Raw genomic sequence first — 19,053 nt, forward strand, 5'->3', positions numbered from 1 at the left:
TCTTCATTAGAGGGTAAACTCTTCATTAGAGGGTAAAGTCTTCATTAGAGGGTAAAGTCTTCATTAGAGGGTAAAGTCTTCATTAGAGGGTAAAGTCTTCATTAGAGGGTAAAGTCTTCATTAGAGGGTAAACCCGTCATTAGAGGGTAAACTCTTCATTAGAGGGTAAAGCTGTCATTAGAGGGTAAACCCGCCATTAGAGGGTAAAGCTGTCATTAGAGGGTAAACCCTTTATTAAAGGGCAAAGATAATTTTAGAAGTTCTTTTCCGTTCTGACATGTAATTCAGAAATATTCTAAAGATTTATTTATTATCAGGATTCGATGTATAATGGAATTTCTTGAGTTTTCTTCTTTATTATCAATTTAATATTGTATTCATTATCTCATGCATCGATATTTGATACAATAATTTAGCGAAGATAATATACATTTTTAGATAAAATATATTTTCAGTGGAATTTTCGATATTCGGTAACATTTTCAACTTTTACAGGCGTTCATAAACTGTCGCTTCCATTTTACTTTTGTCAGTAAAGCAAGCCAAGCAACAAAACTTTATGCATGGCCTTAAATTCCTAAGTTAATGTTAAGTTTTATTCAATTTTATTATATATTTTTTTTACAAATTATTTTTCAGGAAGTAAGGAATTACTTTCAGTTTTTTTAATAGAAGGCGGCAGAGTAGCCGCGAGGTTGGCAGGACGTGAACGATGGCATCACAGCGAGTGTTATAAATAACCTGGTGATGGTGAGCTAACTTGGACACGACTAGCCACAATAGTGCCAAAATAGTGCCATAACGGTGCCACATTGGTGCCGCAATAGTGCCTCAACCGTGCTACAATTATGCTATAACAGTGCCTCAGTAGTGTCAAAATAGGGCCATTATAGTGCAACATTGGTGCCACTTGATGCCAACATAGTGCCACATTGGTGTCGCAACAGAGCCATAACAGTGCCAAAATTGTGCCATAACAGTGCCTCAATAGTGTCAAAATAGGGCCATTATAGTGCAACATTGGTGCCACTTGATGCCAACATAGTGCCACATTGGTGTCGCAACAGAGCCATAACAGTGCCAGAAGTTGACATTTGGCACCGACAACGCAATGGCATCGTTTTGTCGCATTACTGGCCATGCCCGTAATTTGCCCAAGCCCCACTACTTCCCCCTCCTGCCCCCCATTTCCCCAGCTGATGCTAAAAAACTCTGCCGCATCACCGGGAGGGTCACGGACCTACATCACTATTCCCCCATCGTGGCTTTCGGTAAACCGATAAAGTTCGATGGGGTCATCGGCTGCCGCATCACGATGTTCGAAAACTTCACCTTCGCCAGACCCATTTTCATCAAAACTAAAGAGAACGAGAAGGCATTCGATTATCTTGAAGAAGTCATGGTGCAGATGAAGAACAAGAAGAAAAAAGGGGCAGACGCCGATAAAAAATTTGCGTACGATGTGCATGAACACAAGATAACTATTGTGGTTCCGCCCGAAATGGAGGAGGCCATCCGATGTGGTGAAATAGAAAACTTTTCAATTAATAAGGATTGTAAGTTGGTGCAGATCAAGATCAGATCTGGGAGGATAATTAAACTTAACCTGGAGGGGATCCCCAAAGAGGAAATCGAGGCTTCGGAGTCGATCTTTTACGGTGAAGGCCAAAGCAAAGAAGTCCTAGCAGAGCAACAAAGCGTGATAAACGAGAGAAACAAACGTAAACAAGACACCATGGCCAGGAAGAAACTCTTCGAAGAGAAGGAAAAGAAGGAAGAAGAACTTGAGAGAAGAGACATCGAACGACCGAAGTCCAAGAAACCGCTGGTGATGTCACACAAAAAGCGAGCCGAGAAGAAGGAGAACATGGAGAAGATGTTAGAGGAACACAAGTCCAACAAGTCCATCGTCTTACCGAATTTTGAAGCTTACGGACCCGACGCTGATCCAGACGAAATCGTTCGTTACGAAATGATGTTAGAGGAAATAGCAAAAGCCCAGAAGACGTCACACTCTCTAGTGGTTTGTTCGACTGGATTCGACTGGAACGAAGAAAAAACAGCAGCCCAAGGATTCGACTGGGATAATTTCCCCGCAGAAGTGGAAGACGTCAAGCCAATTGAAGTATCTTCCCCAGGGATAATGGGGGATGAAAAGATAATGCTGGGGACACAGTTAATCACGTTGAACATCGTAGCGGCCGTTGAAACCTTAGAACCAGCAGCGGCTCCTTCGCCCGAAATATTGACCGCCATTTCCGAACTCAAGAAGGATAAGAGGATCACCAAGACCGAAAAAGTTGCAGAAACCATCAAAGAGTTTGACTGCATTGACGTGGTGGCGACATTCGATGAGATTAGCAAAATTTCATCAAAAATGAGCCGTGCTGATATCGGGTTCTTGGTCCAGAGAGACGGAGACACTCAGTTCATCCCAAAGACCAAATTCAAAGAAACTGACGCGGAAGGCCGGGCTTTATCCGGAGCAATGGTTGAAATCGATGATAATAAAGTCAAGAAGTTTGTGACCGGTCAAATAATTCACCTTGCTGATGGTGAATCCTTTGTGGCTGGCCAAACGATGGTTAGCGACGACGGAAAAAGGTTCGTGCCTGGTCACACGGTGGTCGACCGTGATGGCGAGATCAAATTTATCCCTGGTCAGAGTGTGGTTGCGCAAGATGGGTCAAGTACATTCATGGCAGGTCAATTGGTGGACACCCCTACTGGTCCTAGGTTCGTGCCTGGTCAAATGCTGGATCGTGGCGATGGAAAACCGGTGTTTATTCCTGGGCAAACCATCACCACAACCGATGGACCCAAATTTGTGCCCGGTGAGATCGTCAAAGATGAAGAAGGATTTGATTGTTTCGTTCCTGGTCTACCCATGCCTACTGAAGTAGGTAATACTTTCGTCCCTGGTCAGACATTCCAGGATGAAATCGGAAACGTGAGTTTCACTCCTGGACAGATAGTGGACACGGTAGAGGGACCTGTATTCGTCCCTGGCAAAACTTTCAAAACTGACAAAGGAGAAAAGAAATTCGTCAAGGGTGAGATCATCAGAGATAAAGACGGCAGCATCAAGTTCGTGCAGAAAGAGATGAATATTCCAGCGATTCGAGAAGAATTGGTTATTCCTTCAGAAGAACTGATCCCTATTGCTATTGCGGGGAAGAATGTGACAGGATTTGCCGTGAACCCCACCAATACCTTGAACATCGAGAAGGGCGAGAAACTGATTGGTGACATGGTTGAGACTGCGAACGCTGTGCAGTTCTACCTGACCGGTAAAATGCCCGATAAAATGATCGCAGAAGCTCTGAAAATAATTTCTGGAAAACTTGAAGTCGGCGAAGATGAACAAAGATTCATTCCAGGTCGTGTCATCACCACCGCCGAGGGTGAGAAGTTCGTCCCTGGTCAACTTGTGATGACGAGTCATGGGGAAGATTTCGTTCCTGGACAAATTGTGGAAACGAAAGACGGTCCGAAGTTCGTACCTGGACAAATGGTAATGACGTCCGAGGGTGAGAAGTTCGTACCTGGACAAGTGATTATCGAAAAATCTGGACCCCGGTTTGTCCCTGGACAAATTATTCAAACTAAGAGTGGGGCAACTTTCATTCCTGGACAAATGATGAACACCAACGAGGGACAGAAGTTCGTCCCCGGACAACTTGTTGAATCTGTTGATGGTCCTCGGTTCGTTCCTGGACAGGTAATAGAGACTGCGGAAGGCCCGAAGTTCGTCCCAGGAACGGTAATTGAAACAGAAGATGGATTGAAATATGTCCCTCACGAGGCCGAAGAAACTGGAGATGAAGATATCGCCATTGCCTTCCAAGGCTTCGAAGTAACTCCTGAAGAAATGCATCTTTTGACGGTTAACCCAACAGATGCTCGAGCCCATTCCCCTATTACCAACGACCAATGTCTGATCGATACAAGGACTTTGAAGCGACTTGCTTCGGATACGATGGAAATACACGGAAAAACTCCAGAGCCACAACCGGAGAAGAAGAAAATGAAGAAAGCCAAGAAACGCGTCGCCATTGAAGCTCCTGATGATGAAGAGGTGGAGGTGGAAGAAGAGGTAGTAGAAATCGATGAAGGAACTGATAAACTCGAGATCCTGAAAATGCTGTTCAATGCTGCAAATACGGTCAGCAACGTTAAGAAATCTAGGGAAATGAAAAAGGTCAAAGCCCTTTTGGGTGATGACGCCTCTTTGGTGTTTCCTGTAGAAACTTCTGCCGTGGCCAAAATTTTGTCGTCCGCTTCTGACAAAGATTCAGACATCATTCCTATATTTTTGGGTCCCAACGAAGAGCTCGTTCATGAAGTCATGTCCCAAATATCGTCACTTGATGATGTTACATGCAACGACCAAGTAAAAAAGATGATCGGAAGTACGTTGAAGTCCGTGGTCACCAACAAGTGTAATCAGGAGATCTCCAAGATGATCGGGAGGCTGAAGGACGATCCATCTTGTCTCATGACCGATGCAAAGATACAGATTCTCCTCACGGAAGCCGTTGGCATTGTATGCGTTTTGGGCGACGTCGAGGTGGCGTCTCTTTTGGAGAAATTTATTTCTGAACCATCGGACCCGAGTGTTCTAACTGACGATCCCGAGGTTATGAACGTCCTCCGACAACTTCTTGTTCTACACGAAGCTGCTGAGAGGGATGATGACATAGCCAAGTTACTGCAAATTCTTCGAACGAATCCTGAAGGGTTGAAGTCGAAGAAGCAAATCCGTGCGGTGTTGAAGAAGGCCAATAAGCTTCTGGTTGAACCCTCTGAGTATTCCAAGAAGGGCAAGAAGTTTGATGTCCGCCATGTTGCTTCTTCAAGGGACATTCCAGAAGAAGTATTCCAGCAACTCAAAGCGGACAAAGAAGAAGCCGACAAATTCCTGGAAAACCTACCAGATGAACTCTTCCACGCCATCATGGGCGACGAACGTGCCGGAAACCAAGTTCTGGAAGGTTTGGACCAGACAAGCCAGAAAGCCAAAGCGGACATCGCTAGGTTCCGACAGGGTATGGCGGTGGTGGTAACACAAAGCAGTGTCCAGGCGGTCATACCTCGGAGGTATGCCAGGTCTGTGTATTATGGTATCATGCCATACCTCCTCATCGATGAACAAGGGTTCAAGTTCTTCGAGAGGGGCTTAACGGGGCGTAAGTTGGCGCCAAGCAAAATCATCGAGAACACTTGGTTCAAGGATGACGACTACTACAAGAAGCAGATTCTCTACACTAAGGTGAGTGAATCGACACCTTTGTTTATTGTTCATCGTTGAGTGAGAATATTCGAATATTTTAGTTAGTATATTGCATTTCACTATATTCATAATATTTTGGTTATATTCGGTATTACACTTTCATTTTTTATAGATCTTCTAGATTCTAGGAGCGAAAAGGTATCGGTATTGTTCTGAATTTAAATTCAATTGAAATACTAGGTATTAATATTTAACAATGGAAACTATGGTAGAATTTTTATAATATGGTAAATTACATTGGATAAAGTATTAATATTTTTGACTTTCTAGGACGTATATAATTATAGATCCATACACTACCTCTACTACAAAAACCTATTATTGTCCAGTACATCTACTGTGTACGTCTATTCTGCTACCTGTAACCCTTATCATCCATAAACTACTTTACTACATGTTTTCTACAGTCTAATTCTACTTTTATCCTCTTCTACTATTATACTAAAAATATGCTCCGAATTCTATTCCTCTACATAACCTACTTTCTAACACTCATACTTAAAGAGATATGATAACATTTAATGAGAGATATACTCGTGTACCTGTGCTTGATTATGCCATATATTGCATTTAATGAGAGATATACTCGTGTACCTGTGTTTGATTATGCCATATATTGCATTTAATGAGAGATATACTCGTGTGTCTGTGCTTGATTATGCCATATATAACATTTAATGATTGCCATATATTGCATTTAATGAGAGATATACTCGTGTACCTGTACTTGATTATGCCATATATTGCATTTAATGAGAGATATACTCGTGTACCTGTGCTTGATTATGCCATATATTGTATTATATTGCATTTAATGTCACATTTACCTCATCAATATGAGTAAATTCACTGTTCTACTGGACACCTACTGTCACATACACCAACAATAACCATCCATTAACTGTTCTAATGGGCATCTACTGTCATATACACACCCATAACAAACACTGTGCAATGGGAGATTAGGCTCACGTTAAAATTGAGTTTTAATTTGAACCTAAATTCTTCAATTTAATTAAGGCCTAATTTCTAATTAGTTTCTTAATGAGCTGCAATTTATGTACCGTTCAGTAAATATTTTCATTTAATTATTTTGAATATTAAATTAATGTGTGATTAATTTGTGTGAATTTGTGAAAAATAATTAGTTGTAATTAGTTATTATTATTATTAGTTATTAGTAATTAGTTCTATTAGTAAATAGAATTTGCATTTCAGCTGAAAGTTTTTCAATAAAAAAAAATCACAAATATCACCTAATTAACTATATTATCACATAATAAACTATATTATTACATAATTAACTAAATTATTAATTATTTAACTATATTATCATATAATAACTCAATTATCAGCTATATAACTATATCTAATTAACAAAATTATAACCTATTAAACTATATTATCACCTAATAAACCGTATTTTTACATAATTAAATAAACTATCAAATATTTAACTATACAAATCCCTTTAAAAATATATTTTATATAAATATATGGACTGGTATATGTACCCCCTTTCCTTCATATATATATATACATTTATAAGTATATATATGTATATATAAGAGGGTAAGGAGGTGAGGGTAAGGGGGTGCAGGGGTTGTAGACCATAAATGACAGGGTCTACAGGGGGTAGAGGGTCTACAGAGGGAGGGGGGTANACGCGAGTGTGGCGGTGAGTTGTGGTGTCATAAATGTCAGATGGCTTAAATAATTAGATTAGAAATGATTAGAATAGAAATATATATATTAGAAATAATTAGATTAGATATAATTAGATTAGAAATGATTAGATTAGAAATGATTAGATTGGAAATAATTAGATTAGAAACAATAGGATTAGATATAATTAGTTTAGCAATAATTTAGATTAGAAATGATCAGAATAGAAATATTTAGATTATAAATTATTAGATGAGGAATAATTAGATTTGGGATAATTAGATTAAAAAATAATTAAATTACAATATAATTAGATTAGAAACAATTATATTAGTAATGATTAGATCAGAAATAATTTGATTAGAAATAATTAGAATACAAATAATTATATTATAAATAATCAGACAATAAATCGTTACATTAGTAATAACTAGATTAGAAATAATCAAACTAGAAATAATCGTGACAAAATAACTTTATTAATGATATAAAATTGCGCAGCTTTAGCGTGTCTAAATTGGTCGCCGCTGTCGCACGATAGCTGATAAGCCCTGATGAATTTAATGATTCATATGAATTTATTATTCATATGAATCTCTATAATTATATTCAATAATAATAAATAATAATGATAAGTGAATAATCGTATAATAATTCTATAATTATATTCAATAATAATAATAATAATATAAATTAAATAATCGATGCTGTTAATGAGGAATGTATGCTGAACGTGTGCATGTTTTAAGCCTTAATTAGTCCGCCAGCTAATTAATGAGAAAATAAACTGAGTATTTATTAATTAGAACGAGACGCACACACATGAACGTAATGCTTTCAAAACACGCACACGAACACGTACATGCATACGAACATGTACACATTCTCACGCATACACACACTCAAACACACATTCCACACGCCAGCCAAGAATTTGTGTGTGCTGTGTGTGTGTGTAGTGTGTGTGTACTGTGTACGTGTGCTGTGTGTGTGTGTGTGTACTAAAGTACACGGTACATTTATACTAACATATTTTATTTAACATATTATTTAATAATATATGTTAAATAATAATAATATGTTAATTGTGTGTATGTGTGTGTGTGTGTGTGTGTGTAGTGTGTGTACTAAATTACACGGTACATTTATATTCACATATTTTATTTAACATATTATTTATTAATATATGTTAAATAATAAAAATAATATGTTAAATAATATTAACATATTATTTAACATATTATATAATATCATACATAACGTGAGTATCATCAACCATTAAATTTGAATTTTTACAAATAATATTTGTTAATGATATAATGATATATCGACCCTAACCCCCCTAACTAGGGCCTCATTTCACTAGTGCCAACCTAATAACAAACTAGGTCCATGCTGGCCTAGATTAGTTCTAGTATGAAATACTAGAACTAACCTAGTAGGATAGTTACTAAATACTAGAACCTATACTAAAAAACCTATACTAAATAATAGAACCTATACTAAAAAACCTATTCTAAATACTAGAACCTATACTAAATACTATACTAAAATATACTAGAACCTATACTAAAAAACCTATACTAAATACTACTAAAACCTATACCTATACTAATTACTAGAACCTACACTATAAACTTACTAAAATATACTAGAACTATCCTAGGAGGATAGTTCTAATATAGTTAACATATTCTTTTTAGGCTAACATAACTTTACATTATACCNCTCCCTTTCATAATCTGTCGTGAACGCATAAATCAACGTACAGAGATGGTTTAGGTACCGTTGGATAGATCAGAATGTCAGCTTTAAGATGAGACTTTAAAACCGGAAAAGCCGAAATCCAAAATTTTACCCTAGACGCTCTCCTTAATCTTATATAGTGTCATCCACCATATTCTTATTTTTTCACTATCCACTTTGCAGAATATGGTGCAGGATATGGTGCGTGATATGGTGCTATTCACCCTGTGCTGGATACTTCTCACCATCACACCTAGACACTTACCAATGCTATGCCCCCTAGTGGTGCTACTAGTTGCACTATGTCTAGCATCATTTATCTAGGGTATGACTAGTACCAACACATCTAGGGTAGGACTAAAACCAGTACATCTAGGGTAGGACTAGAACCAGTACATCTAGGGTAGGACTAGAACCAGTACATCTAGGGTATGACTAGTACCAACTGATGGTGACTGTCGATAGAAAGATGATAGTTGAAAAATAACTAGCCAATTCACTAGTTAAATTATATATATTATAGGGCAAAATAGAACATTCTATTATTGAGTAGAATAAGTTAAATGAAGGTGAACCTTAAGGGAGAAGAAAATGTTTAATTAAGAAAATGTTTAATTACATGTTGATGCTGTGGGTGACTATGAACAAATTTAAATAATATTTCTTTTAATAATAAATTAATAATAATGATAATAATATTTCTATAATAATAATAATAGTTGCGTGGTAAATTAACTCTATTCATATTTGCCCTTTTACTAAAATCTATCGTTTGGAGTAATATTTTTGAATAGTTTAATTTATTTTAATTCAATATTCATAAAAATATTTAATTAATTAATTAATAATTAATTAATTAATTAGAGTAATTAATAAGAAATTAAAATAAATAAGATTAATGAGCCGAGTACGGAGTATCCATGATACCGTATATCTATAATCCATGAATTTATTATTAATTAATAAGCCGAAATATTTTTTTATAATTAACATGAATTTGACACGTTAAAATTCGCGTGCAGTTTACGGTCGAGAAATCTGCCCCTGAATTGACCCTGATTAGAACTACCAATTTAAACTTTGATGATTCCTTAATTAGATTAATTTGGCCTTTAAATAGTTAAATAATGAACATATTTTGCTGATTATTTCCAACATAGTAAAATTACCTTATGATTAATTTTTTATACCATGGAAATGTGAAATTGTTTTTTGGTGCGTCAATGTGTTGAAAATAATTTTAAACAATTAAGTACGTAACGTAAAACTGGTGTACAAATGTAATATATAAAAGAGATCAAAATACCATTAATAAATAATACTATAAATTCATACCAATTAAATATTCTAAATTGAAATGTTATGTATATTTCTTCGTTATAAATTTCATTTTAAGTTTATTCAGGTTGAATACATGAGAATTTGTTAGTTATTTTTAAACCAAGGACCCACCTACACTGGTTAGATTAGCCTGGGTTACATGCAGACACTCAAATAAATCAATTAGACGTTGTCCAAGTAGCGATGCATTATTACAATTAGGTTACATGCCTTATGAAACACTCACTTACTGAGACACACTTTCACACCTATTGAGACACCTAGTGAGACACCTATTGAGACATCTGGGTTACATGCAGACACTCAAATAAATCAATTAGATTTTGTCCAAGTAATGATGCAATTAATCTAATTAGGTGACATGCCTAATGTAGGTGTAGGTCACCCTAATTAGGGGGCATACCTAATGAAAAACTCACCTACTGAGACACACACTCACACCTAATGAGATACCTAATGAGACACCTAATGAGACACCTAATGAGACACCTAATGAGACACCTAATGAGACACCTAATGAGACACCTAATGAGACACCTAATGAGACAGCTACGCTGCGGTTCTCATCAAATTGAAGGTTGGAAGCGTCTCATCATTTATGTTAACAATAAAAAACTCTGTACAAAGTAAAGCTATTAAATCAATCAATATATTAATTAATATTAAATCAATAGTAGAACTGATAGAATATGCTATGTTACAATAACTTAGTACAGATAAATAACGGCCGCTCTATGTATAAATGCTGAGAAAAATGCTTGTATAAATGCTGAGAAAAATGCTTAGCTTTTGTATGTGGTGTCGTAGGAATAGCATTGTGGATGTATCGGCATGACAATAAAAGGCTAACTTGCAACTCTGGTAGGAATAGCATTATAATATGTGACGTAGGTTCAAATCAAGGGGAAACCAATATATATTTAATTAATGTTGAAAGTTTTAAAGTTTTTAAGTTCTAATTAGCCAGATTTATTTTTTCCGAATAAATTTAATTTAAAAATAAATGAAATTAAAGAAAGATTAATTAAAATTGAACATAATCGCAATTATCAATTAACTTTCAACTTTATCAACTTTAATACTAATCGTAACGGAGGATATCAATGATTAAATTTGAAAAGATAAATGAAAGAGAAAATAGGTAAAAATTAATTATTTACAGCGTTAAAAAGATAAATGAAAAAGAAAATAATTAAATAATAATTAATTATCACTTTGAAAAGATAAATGAAAGAGAAAATAGGTATAAATTAATTATTTAAAACTATAAAAAGATGAATGGATGAGAAACAAGTTATAAATTAATTAATTATTACTTTAAAATTATAAATGAAAGAGAAAATAGGTATAAATTAAATTATTAAAACGTTAAAAAGATAAATGAAAAAGAAAATAATTATATTTTAATTAATTATTACTTTAAAAAGATAAATGAAAGATAAAATGTAGGGAAACGTTCCTTGAAGTTAACAAAACAAGACTTCAATTATTGCTTAGCTTAGTAACCATTTGATGTCTATTGTTAGATTATTTTAAATTTATTTTACGTTAATCAATTTAGATTAAATATTAATAAAACTAACGTAATAAAATCCCCGGTTATTAAATTCACTGGTTATTAAATTAAAATAATTTTAATTTATTTATAAGAGTCACCGTACCAGTTGTATTAAAATAATTAAAAATATTGTTCATTAACAAATTAATAATTAAAATAATTCTATTTTATAAGAGTCACCGTAAAAGTTCTAATAAAAATAACAGCCATACCAACAGTCATGTGCGTTACACTATGTGCGTTACATTATGTGCGTTAAACTATGTGCGTAACATTATGTGCGTTAAACTATGTGCGTTACAGTATGTGCGTTACAATATGTATTTATATATAACAACATTCACGACTAACATAACTCAACATTGCATGTTATGTTGTCCTGCTATCTACTTCAGTCACCCTTCGTTTTCTCAGTTTATATTTTCTATTCTTCTTTGTGTTCAGGAAATATCGTCAAGACTGCAATATTTTCCTCTGATGAAATACATCACATCACATGAAATACACACTACAGGTTGTGACCCCTTAATCCATATTTGCATGATAAATCGAAATTTCCGCGATAAATAAATGTATCGACAATATATCCAATTCTCCATGATCCATAACCCGTTGAAAGTTGAAAACTTACTCCAACAAACTTATTTACCATCATGATCTCCCGCTCTCTTCAACACTACCTACCTCTACCCTTTCAACATTTCCTACTTGTACCTCGTTCACATTTCCTACCTCTACCCCTTCAACACTTCCTACCTCTACCCTTTCAAAAATTCTTACCTCTACCTCTTTTACAAGTCCTACCTCTACCCTTTCGACTCTTCCTACCTCTACCCCTTCAACATTTCCTACTTCTACCTCTTCAACACTTCCTACCTCTACCCTTTCTACACTTCCCACCTCTACCTCTTCTACACTTCCTACCTCTACCCTATCAACACTTCCTACCTCTACGTTTTCAACACTTCCTACCTCTACCCTTTCGACACTTCATACCTCTACCTCTTCAACACTTCCTACCTCTACCCTTTCAACACTTCCTACCTCTACCCCTGCAACACTTCCTACCTCTACCTCTTCACAATTTCCTACCCCTACCTCTTCAACACTTCCTACCTCTACCCCTTCGACACTTCCTACCTGTATCTCTTCAACATTTCCTACCTCTACCCCTTCAGCCCTTCCTACCTCTTCCTTATCGCAACGCATTTCCATATAAAACTCATGAATGGAAAATATTTTTTATGTTTCAGAAAATCATCATCTCGCTACCACTACCTGATCGCTATTTATTTCCAAAAATTTATGAATATATAACTTTTTGTTTAGCAAAACCATCATTTCCCAGCTACCACTTGCTCGCCATCGCATTCATGTATACTTGTGAATGAATGTTTTTTGTTGTAAAAACGTCATCTCGTATTTTGTTACAGTCGGGCGAGAAGTGCAGCGTTAACCTGATGGGGCGCTCCACTCCTTCGTTGTACTACACCTGCCTTCTACCGACGTCGGAGCCAAAACTGGTCACCCGCGACGCGCTCCTTCAGGAAAGAAGAGGGTCTCGCTCACGTCGCCCGTCAGGGGAGTCCTCCCGTAGGTCATCGGTATCCAGTATCCACGGGGACTATAGTTACGGAGGTCCGTATAATCCAATGGCAATGGCTCCGTATGAGCCTTCTTCTTTGATGTCCATTGACCCATCAACATACGTGCCGAACATCCCTACGTACACACCAACATACGTTCCGGATCCGGTTTTCGCCTCCGAACCAACCTATGTGCCTGAAGGTGCTTACTCGAATGGGTACTCGGACCCCTCGATGTATGGGGCGGTTATCCCTTACCCAAGTCCAGACTTGGAACCTGTTCCTTCCGTAAAGCGATCTGACACGGTTGGTCGTCTCCTGGACAAGTATTGTAACTTTTCAACTGAAAGAGAGTTCTACCATCCCCCGACTGCTGCTTATTCGAAGTACACTAGGAAATCAGGGTTGGGTCCTGACTCCACGGACGATGAAACTCTCAGTGAGCATCAGCAACAAAGCTACACTAAACCTCCTCGGTCACACAAAAGTAGCAAGGATCGTGGGACTAACGATACTGACTACCATTCACGATTCTCAAATATCTATGAAGAAGATGAAGATGCCGCTTATTCGCCACCAACTAAGCACGCTGGACCAAAGAGTCCCTACAGGTTTGCGGTTGGAGATCAGGGTAGTTCTGAAAGAGATCTTCTTAACCAATCTGCTGACTCCGAAGGCAGAAATTCAAGGTATAAGGGGTCTCCAACTTCAAGAGTTATCGCCGCAGAGCCCTTCGAATCCAGAGCCACGAATGTGATTTCCAACGTGGTGGCTGATCCGTTTGCCCTCAACGCTGGGTACTTCAATCTTGGTCGTTTCGATGACCCCATTGCCGAAAGATATTCAAGGAATGTTTGTGCTTACTCCCTACCTGAAGATTTGGATGCCAAGTACGGGAGGTCAAGGTATGGTTACCAGAATCCAAACATCGGGGATCCTGTGCTAGGGGATCCGTATGGAATGATGGGAGCTTCGGATCAATTCACGCCGAATTATACAAGTCGATATTCTCGTTACCATTCTTTTGAACCCGGTTGCCAGAGGGGAATGCACCCACCGGTGCAAGTGAACGGAGACCAGAGGGAGAATCAGATGCCGTATGAAATTCCAGATGAGCAACCACGTTTTGGCAAGAAGAAAATGGGTTATGAAAGTCCAAGTGCCTCTCGAAAGTTCAATGGGGCGTATGAAGAACTTGACGAGAAACCAGATCTAGGCAATCGAATAAGCAGGTTTCTGAAACCTAAGAACGACGGGGATGGTCGACGAGTGACATCTAGGTATGGAGGTGGTAAAACTTCTAGGTTTTCTTCTGAAAATGATGATGTACGCCCCAGTTATACAGAGAGGACGCGATATGGTAGATTCCAACCAGACCCTGACGAAGTACCACCAAATACTTCTCGATACTCTCGTACTCCTCAAAGAACCTACGGGGCTGGAGGTAGCGGTAGAACTATGACTACTCCTGGACTTTCATCATACTTGAATGATGATCATTTAGGTGGATCACCGAGTAGGTACCGTAATACTCGCGCCAGCGCTGTTCGGGACACGATGTCCCCTTTGGATGATGAATCCCCTTACGTAGGAAGAGGAAGCAGGTATGGTCTACCTAGCCAAGCTCAAGACTCGAGAGGGAAAAGTTCCGCCAGAGATGACGGACCAAGTTTCGGCGAATCTCTTCGGAAGAAGTACGGCATATCCCCCGATCCAGATGAAGAGGGATCAGGTAGTTATAACCCGAGAAGTTCCGTCTTGCGTTCTGCACCGACTTCGACATCGTACTCCGAATTAGTACCAGACGAAGATAGGCCATGGCGTCGTCATACTTCAGTGACGAGAAGGAAGCCCTTCATCCTACCAACCTATGACGATGACGACGATGACAACGACGACACGTCATACAACCCAAAACAGACCGAGCGGCAACTTGCGTCTAGGATCGCTAAACAATATTTAGGAAATGGTGTTAAAAACGACGATGATGATGGAGACGAATAGGATAATTTAGTTATGAGAAGTTTTCATTTTTTTTGAGTTTCATAGAAAATATTCCTTAGTCTTCCATTAGATACTTGTCAACCCCGAGGCTGTCGTTAATTTTAATTTTGCTTCGAATTAATAGCAACTTATTAATTTTTCAATTGGAATTAGCAGCTGTATTAAATTCAAATACGGTAAAAAGTTATCAGAAAATGTGTTTTTCTGTTCGTTTTGGGTGTAAATGAACATGAACATTATTTTAATTCATTCATTTTTTAATTCATTGCAGTATGGGACGAATTTCCATAATATTGAATTGCTCGAATATTTTTAAGATGATATTCATATAATGTTGCTGTATTTGAATAAACCGAATTTTTGTATACAATTTAAAAAACTTTGCCTCTCGACGCTATAAATGCGTTCTAAAGTAGCTTAATATATGTATTGTTACAATATTAATTTATATATTTATTCAAGCCCCAATGTTTTTTCTAAATGAGATACATCAAATATTGGGCGAAATTTTGCTATTAAGCCAATAATTTTTCTTTGAGTTACTCGCCTACAATCTACGCAACATGTAGATTGTTCTCTACCCTTATTTATAATCTACGCAACATGTAGATTGTTTTCTACCTTTGTTTATATTCTACGCAACATGTAGATTGTTTTCTACCCTTGTTTATAATCTACGCGACATGTAGATTGCTTTCTACCCTTGTTTATAATCTACGCAACATGTAGATTGCTTTCTACCTTTTCTACCCTTGTTTATAATCTACGCAACATGTAGATTGTTTCTACCAATTTTTAGGAACACCGCTATAAAGGAGGTTGGTTTTACCCTTGTTTGCATACCTTTTTATGTTAACTTTAGTTATTTTCTTGATTAAATTGGTTGTTATAGTTAATCTATGGTATTTATAGTCTATATATACCATGATTATATTGGTTGCTATAGTTAGTCTATGGTATATACGTATAGTCTATATATACCATGATTATATTGGTTGGATTAGTTAGTCTATGGTATATATAGTCTATATATACCATGATAATATTGGTTGCTATAGTTAATCTATGGTATATATAGTCTTTTCTGGACAATGTGACCGCCTTATTTATCTCAGTATATGGGAAAAGTTGTTAAAAATTCACCCTGTTTTGAAAAATATTAGAATTTTTGGCAATTATTTTAGTGAATTTAATTGTTTTCACTTCATATCTTAGTTTGTTTTCTTTGGTTATCGTCTTTGCTGATTTTTCGTCCAGCTTTTAATGTTTTTTTCGGGAGAGAATTTGGCGTTTAGGTTTAAATATATATGGGCATGTGAAGCGTCATACCCAGTCATGGGTGGGCATGTGAAGCGTCATACCCAGTCATGGGTGGCATGTGAAGCGTCATACCCAGTCATGGGTGGGCATGTGAAGCGTCATACCCAGTCATGGGTGGCATGTGAAGCGTCATACCCAGTATGTTATTACCTGGTAAATTTGGTTACCTGGTAATTGTGGTAGCAATAAAATAAATTTAAAATTTATTGACATTAAATTTAAGTTAAAGTTATTAGGTTTTTTCCCCACGTGAAGTAATTCATTATTTTTATTAATTCATAATATTTTTAATTTAATTTAATTATTTCATAATTTTATTAATTCATAATTTTTATTAATCACGGAATTAATTGATTTTAAATTTTATTATTGAATTTATTCTGTGACTCACCTACTGCGCGGTGACTCACTTTCAAATAACATATTTGTAACCTAATAAAAAATCGAAAATATATATTTTTATTTCCCTTCAATGTGATATTACATAGGATATTGTTTATTTAGCAATTAACACTGAATATAATATTTTTAACTTCCATCGACAATAAAATATTATTTATTATATAAAGCCGGACATATATACACTATTATTTAGTGTATCATACACTAAATAAAAAGAAATGCATTTATAAATTACTTATTAAAGACAACACTTCTAAAGAGGCCAGTGTTTCCGATGTTACACACGTATAATGAATTTATAATTTTATTTTTCAATATTAAAAAATATTTTTACTATTTTATTTGATATTTAAAATTTCTTTAAATTTCCAAAATTATTTATTTGTTCAAAATAGATTCATGCATTGTCTCCAACTTTATCCAAGTGTGCAAAATTTAAGATCGATTAGACAGGTAAAAGTGTGTCAAATTTAGATAACAGAATTAATTTCAAAAGAAGAACTTGAATGAAAAAATAGAATATTTGCAACAAATGATATTTATACAAGATACATAATAAATAATAGTTATATTACTTGTAAATGCAGACCAAATGAAAGATCATATGTTGAAATGTATTACACAACATAAGCTTTATATGTTATGTATAATATATAATATGAAAATAAATATATATAAAGCTTTACAAATGCTATACATGTTATATATAATATGTAACATGTGAATACATATATAATGCTTTATAAATGCTATACATGTTATATATGAAAATTAGATATACTGCCACACTTGTCGAGTTTTACGATCGTTGTTTTGATGAATTTGATGGAGGTTTAAAAAATGAAATAAAGTACATTAATACACATATTTTATATTAATTAATTATTATATTAATAATTTATTCATTATTAATTAATTAATATAATGATAGTGAGAAGATTTTTTGGCGCTGCTAGCGACCACAGTGCTATTCATATAGAGCACCAGGCAATAGAGTGCTATTCATATAGAGCACCAGGCAATAGAGTGCTATTCATATAGAGCACCAGGNCCCCACCAGGTGGGTTCCCGCCTCCCCCCACCAGGTGGGTTCCCGCCTCCCCCCACCAGGTGGGTTCCCGCCTCCCCCCACCAGGTGGGTTCCCGCCTCCCCCCACCAGGTGGGTTCCCGCCTCCCCCCACCAGGTGGGTTCCCGCCTCCCCCCACCAGGTGGGTTCCCGCCTCCCCCCACCAGGTGGGTTCCCGCCTCCCCCCACCAGGTGGGTTCCCGCCTCCCCCCACCAGGTGGGTTCCCGCCTCCCCCCACCAGGTGGGTTCCCGCCTCCCCCCACCAGGTGGGTTCCCGCCTCCCCCCACCAGGTGGGTTCCCGCCTCCCCCCACCAGGTGGGTTCCCGCCTCCCCCCACCAGGTGGGTTCCCGCCTCCCCCCACCAGGTGGGTTCCCGCCTCCCCCCACCAGGTGGGTTCCCGCCTCCCCCCACCAGGTGGGTTCCCGCCTCCCCCCACCAGGTGGGTTCCCGCCTCCCCCCACCAGGTGGGTTCCCGCCTCCCCCCACCAGGTGGGTTCCCGCCTCCCCCCACCAGGTGGGTTCCCGCCTCCCCCCACCAGGTGGGTTCCCGCCTCCCCCCACCAGGTGGGTTCCCGCCTCCCCCCACCAGGTGGGTTCCCGCCTCCCCCCACCAGGTGGGTTCCCGCCTCCCCCCACCAGGTGGGTTCCCGCCTCCCCCCACCAGGTGGGTTCCCGCCTCCCCCCACCAGGTGGGTTCCCGCCTCCCCCCACCAGGTGGGTTCCCGCCTCCCCCCACCAGGTGGGTTCCCGCCTCCCCCCACCAGGTGGGTTCCCGCCTCCCCCCACCAGGTGGGTTCCCGCCTCCCCCCACCAGGTGGGTTCCCGCCTCCCCCCACCAGGTGGGTTCCCGCCTCCCCCCACCAGGTGGGTTCCCGCCTCCCCCCACCAGGTGGGTTCCCGCCTCCCCCCACCAGGTGGGTTCCCGCCTCCCCCCACCAGGTGGGTTCCCGCCTCCCCCCACCAGGTGGGTTCCCGCCTCCCCCCACCAGGTGGGTTCCCGCCTCCCCCCACCAGGTGGGTTCCCGCCTCCCCCCACCAGGTGGGTTCCCGCCTCCCCCCACCAGGTG

At 38.3% G+C, this 19,053-nt stretch overlaps 1 protein-coding gene across 1 annotated transcript; it reads left to right on the forward strand.

The window, feature by feature from the left end:
* Positions 1-640: 640 nt before the first annotated feature.
* Positions 641-15,331, forward strand: LOC108666173. Its single transcript, XM_018152993.2, has 2 exons — positions 641-5,272; positions 13,037-15,331. The coding sequence occupies exons 1-2, from the start codon at positions 1,112-1,114 to the stop codon at positions 15,191-15,193; spliced, it is 6,318 nt and encodes a 2,105-aa protein (XP_018008482.1). The 5' UTR covers positions 641-1,111; the 3' UTR covers positions 15,194-15,331.
* The last annotated feature ends 3,722 nt before the right edge of the window (positions 15,332-19,053 follow it).

Source organism: Hyalella azteca, unplaced genomic scaffold, assembly GCF_000764305.2.
Source record: "Hyalella azteca isolate HAZT.00-mixed unplaced genomic scaffold, Hazt_2.0.2 contig3869, whole genome shotgun sequence".
Lineage (NCBI taxonomy): Eukaryota > Metazoa > Arthropoda > Malacostraca > Amphipoda > Hyalellidae > Hyalella > Hyalella azteca.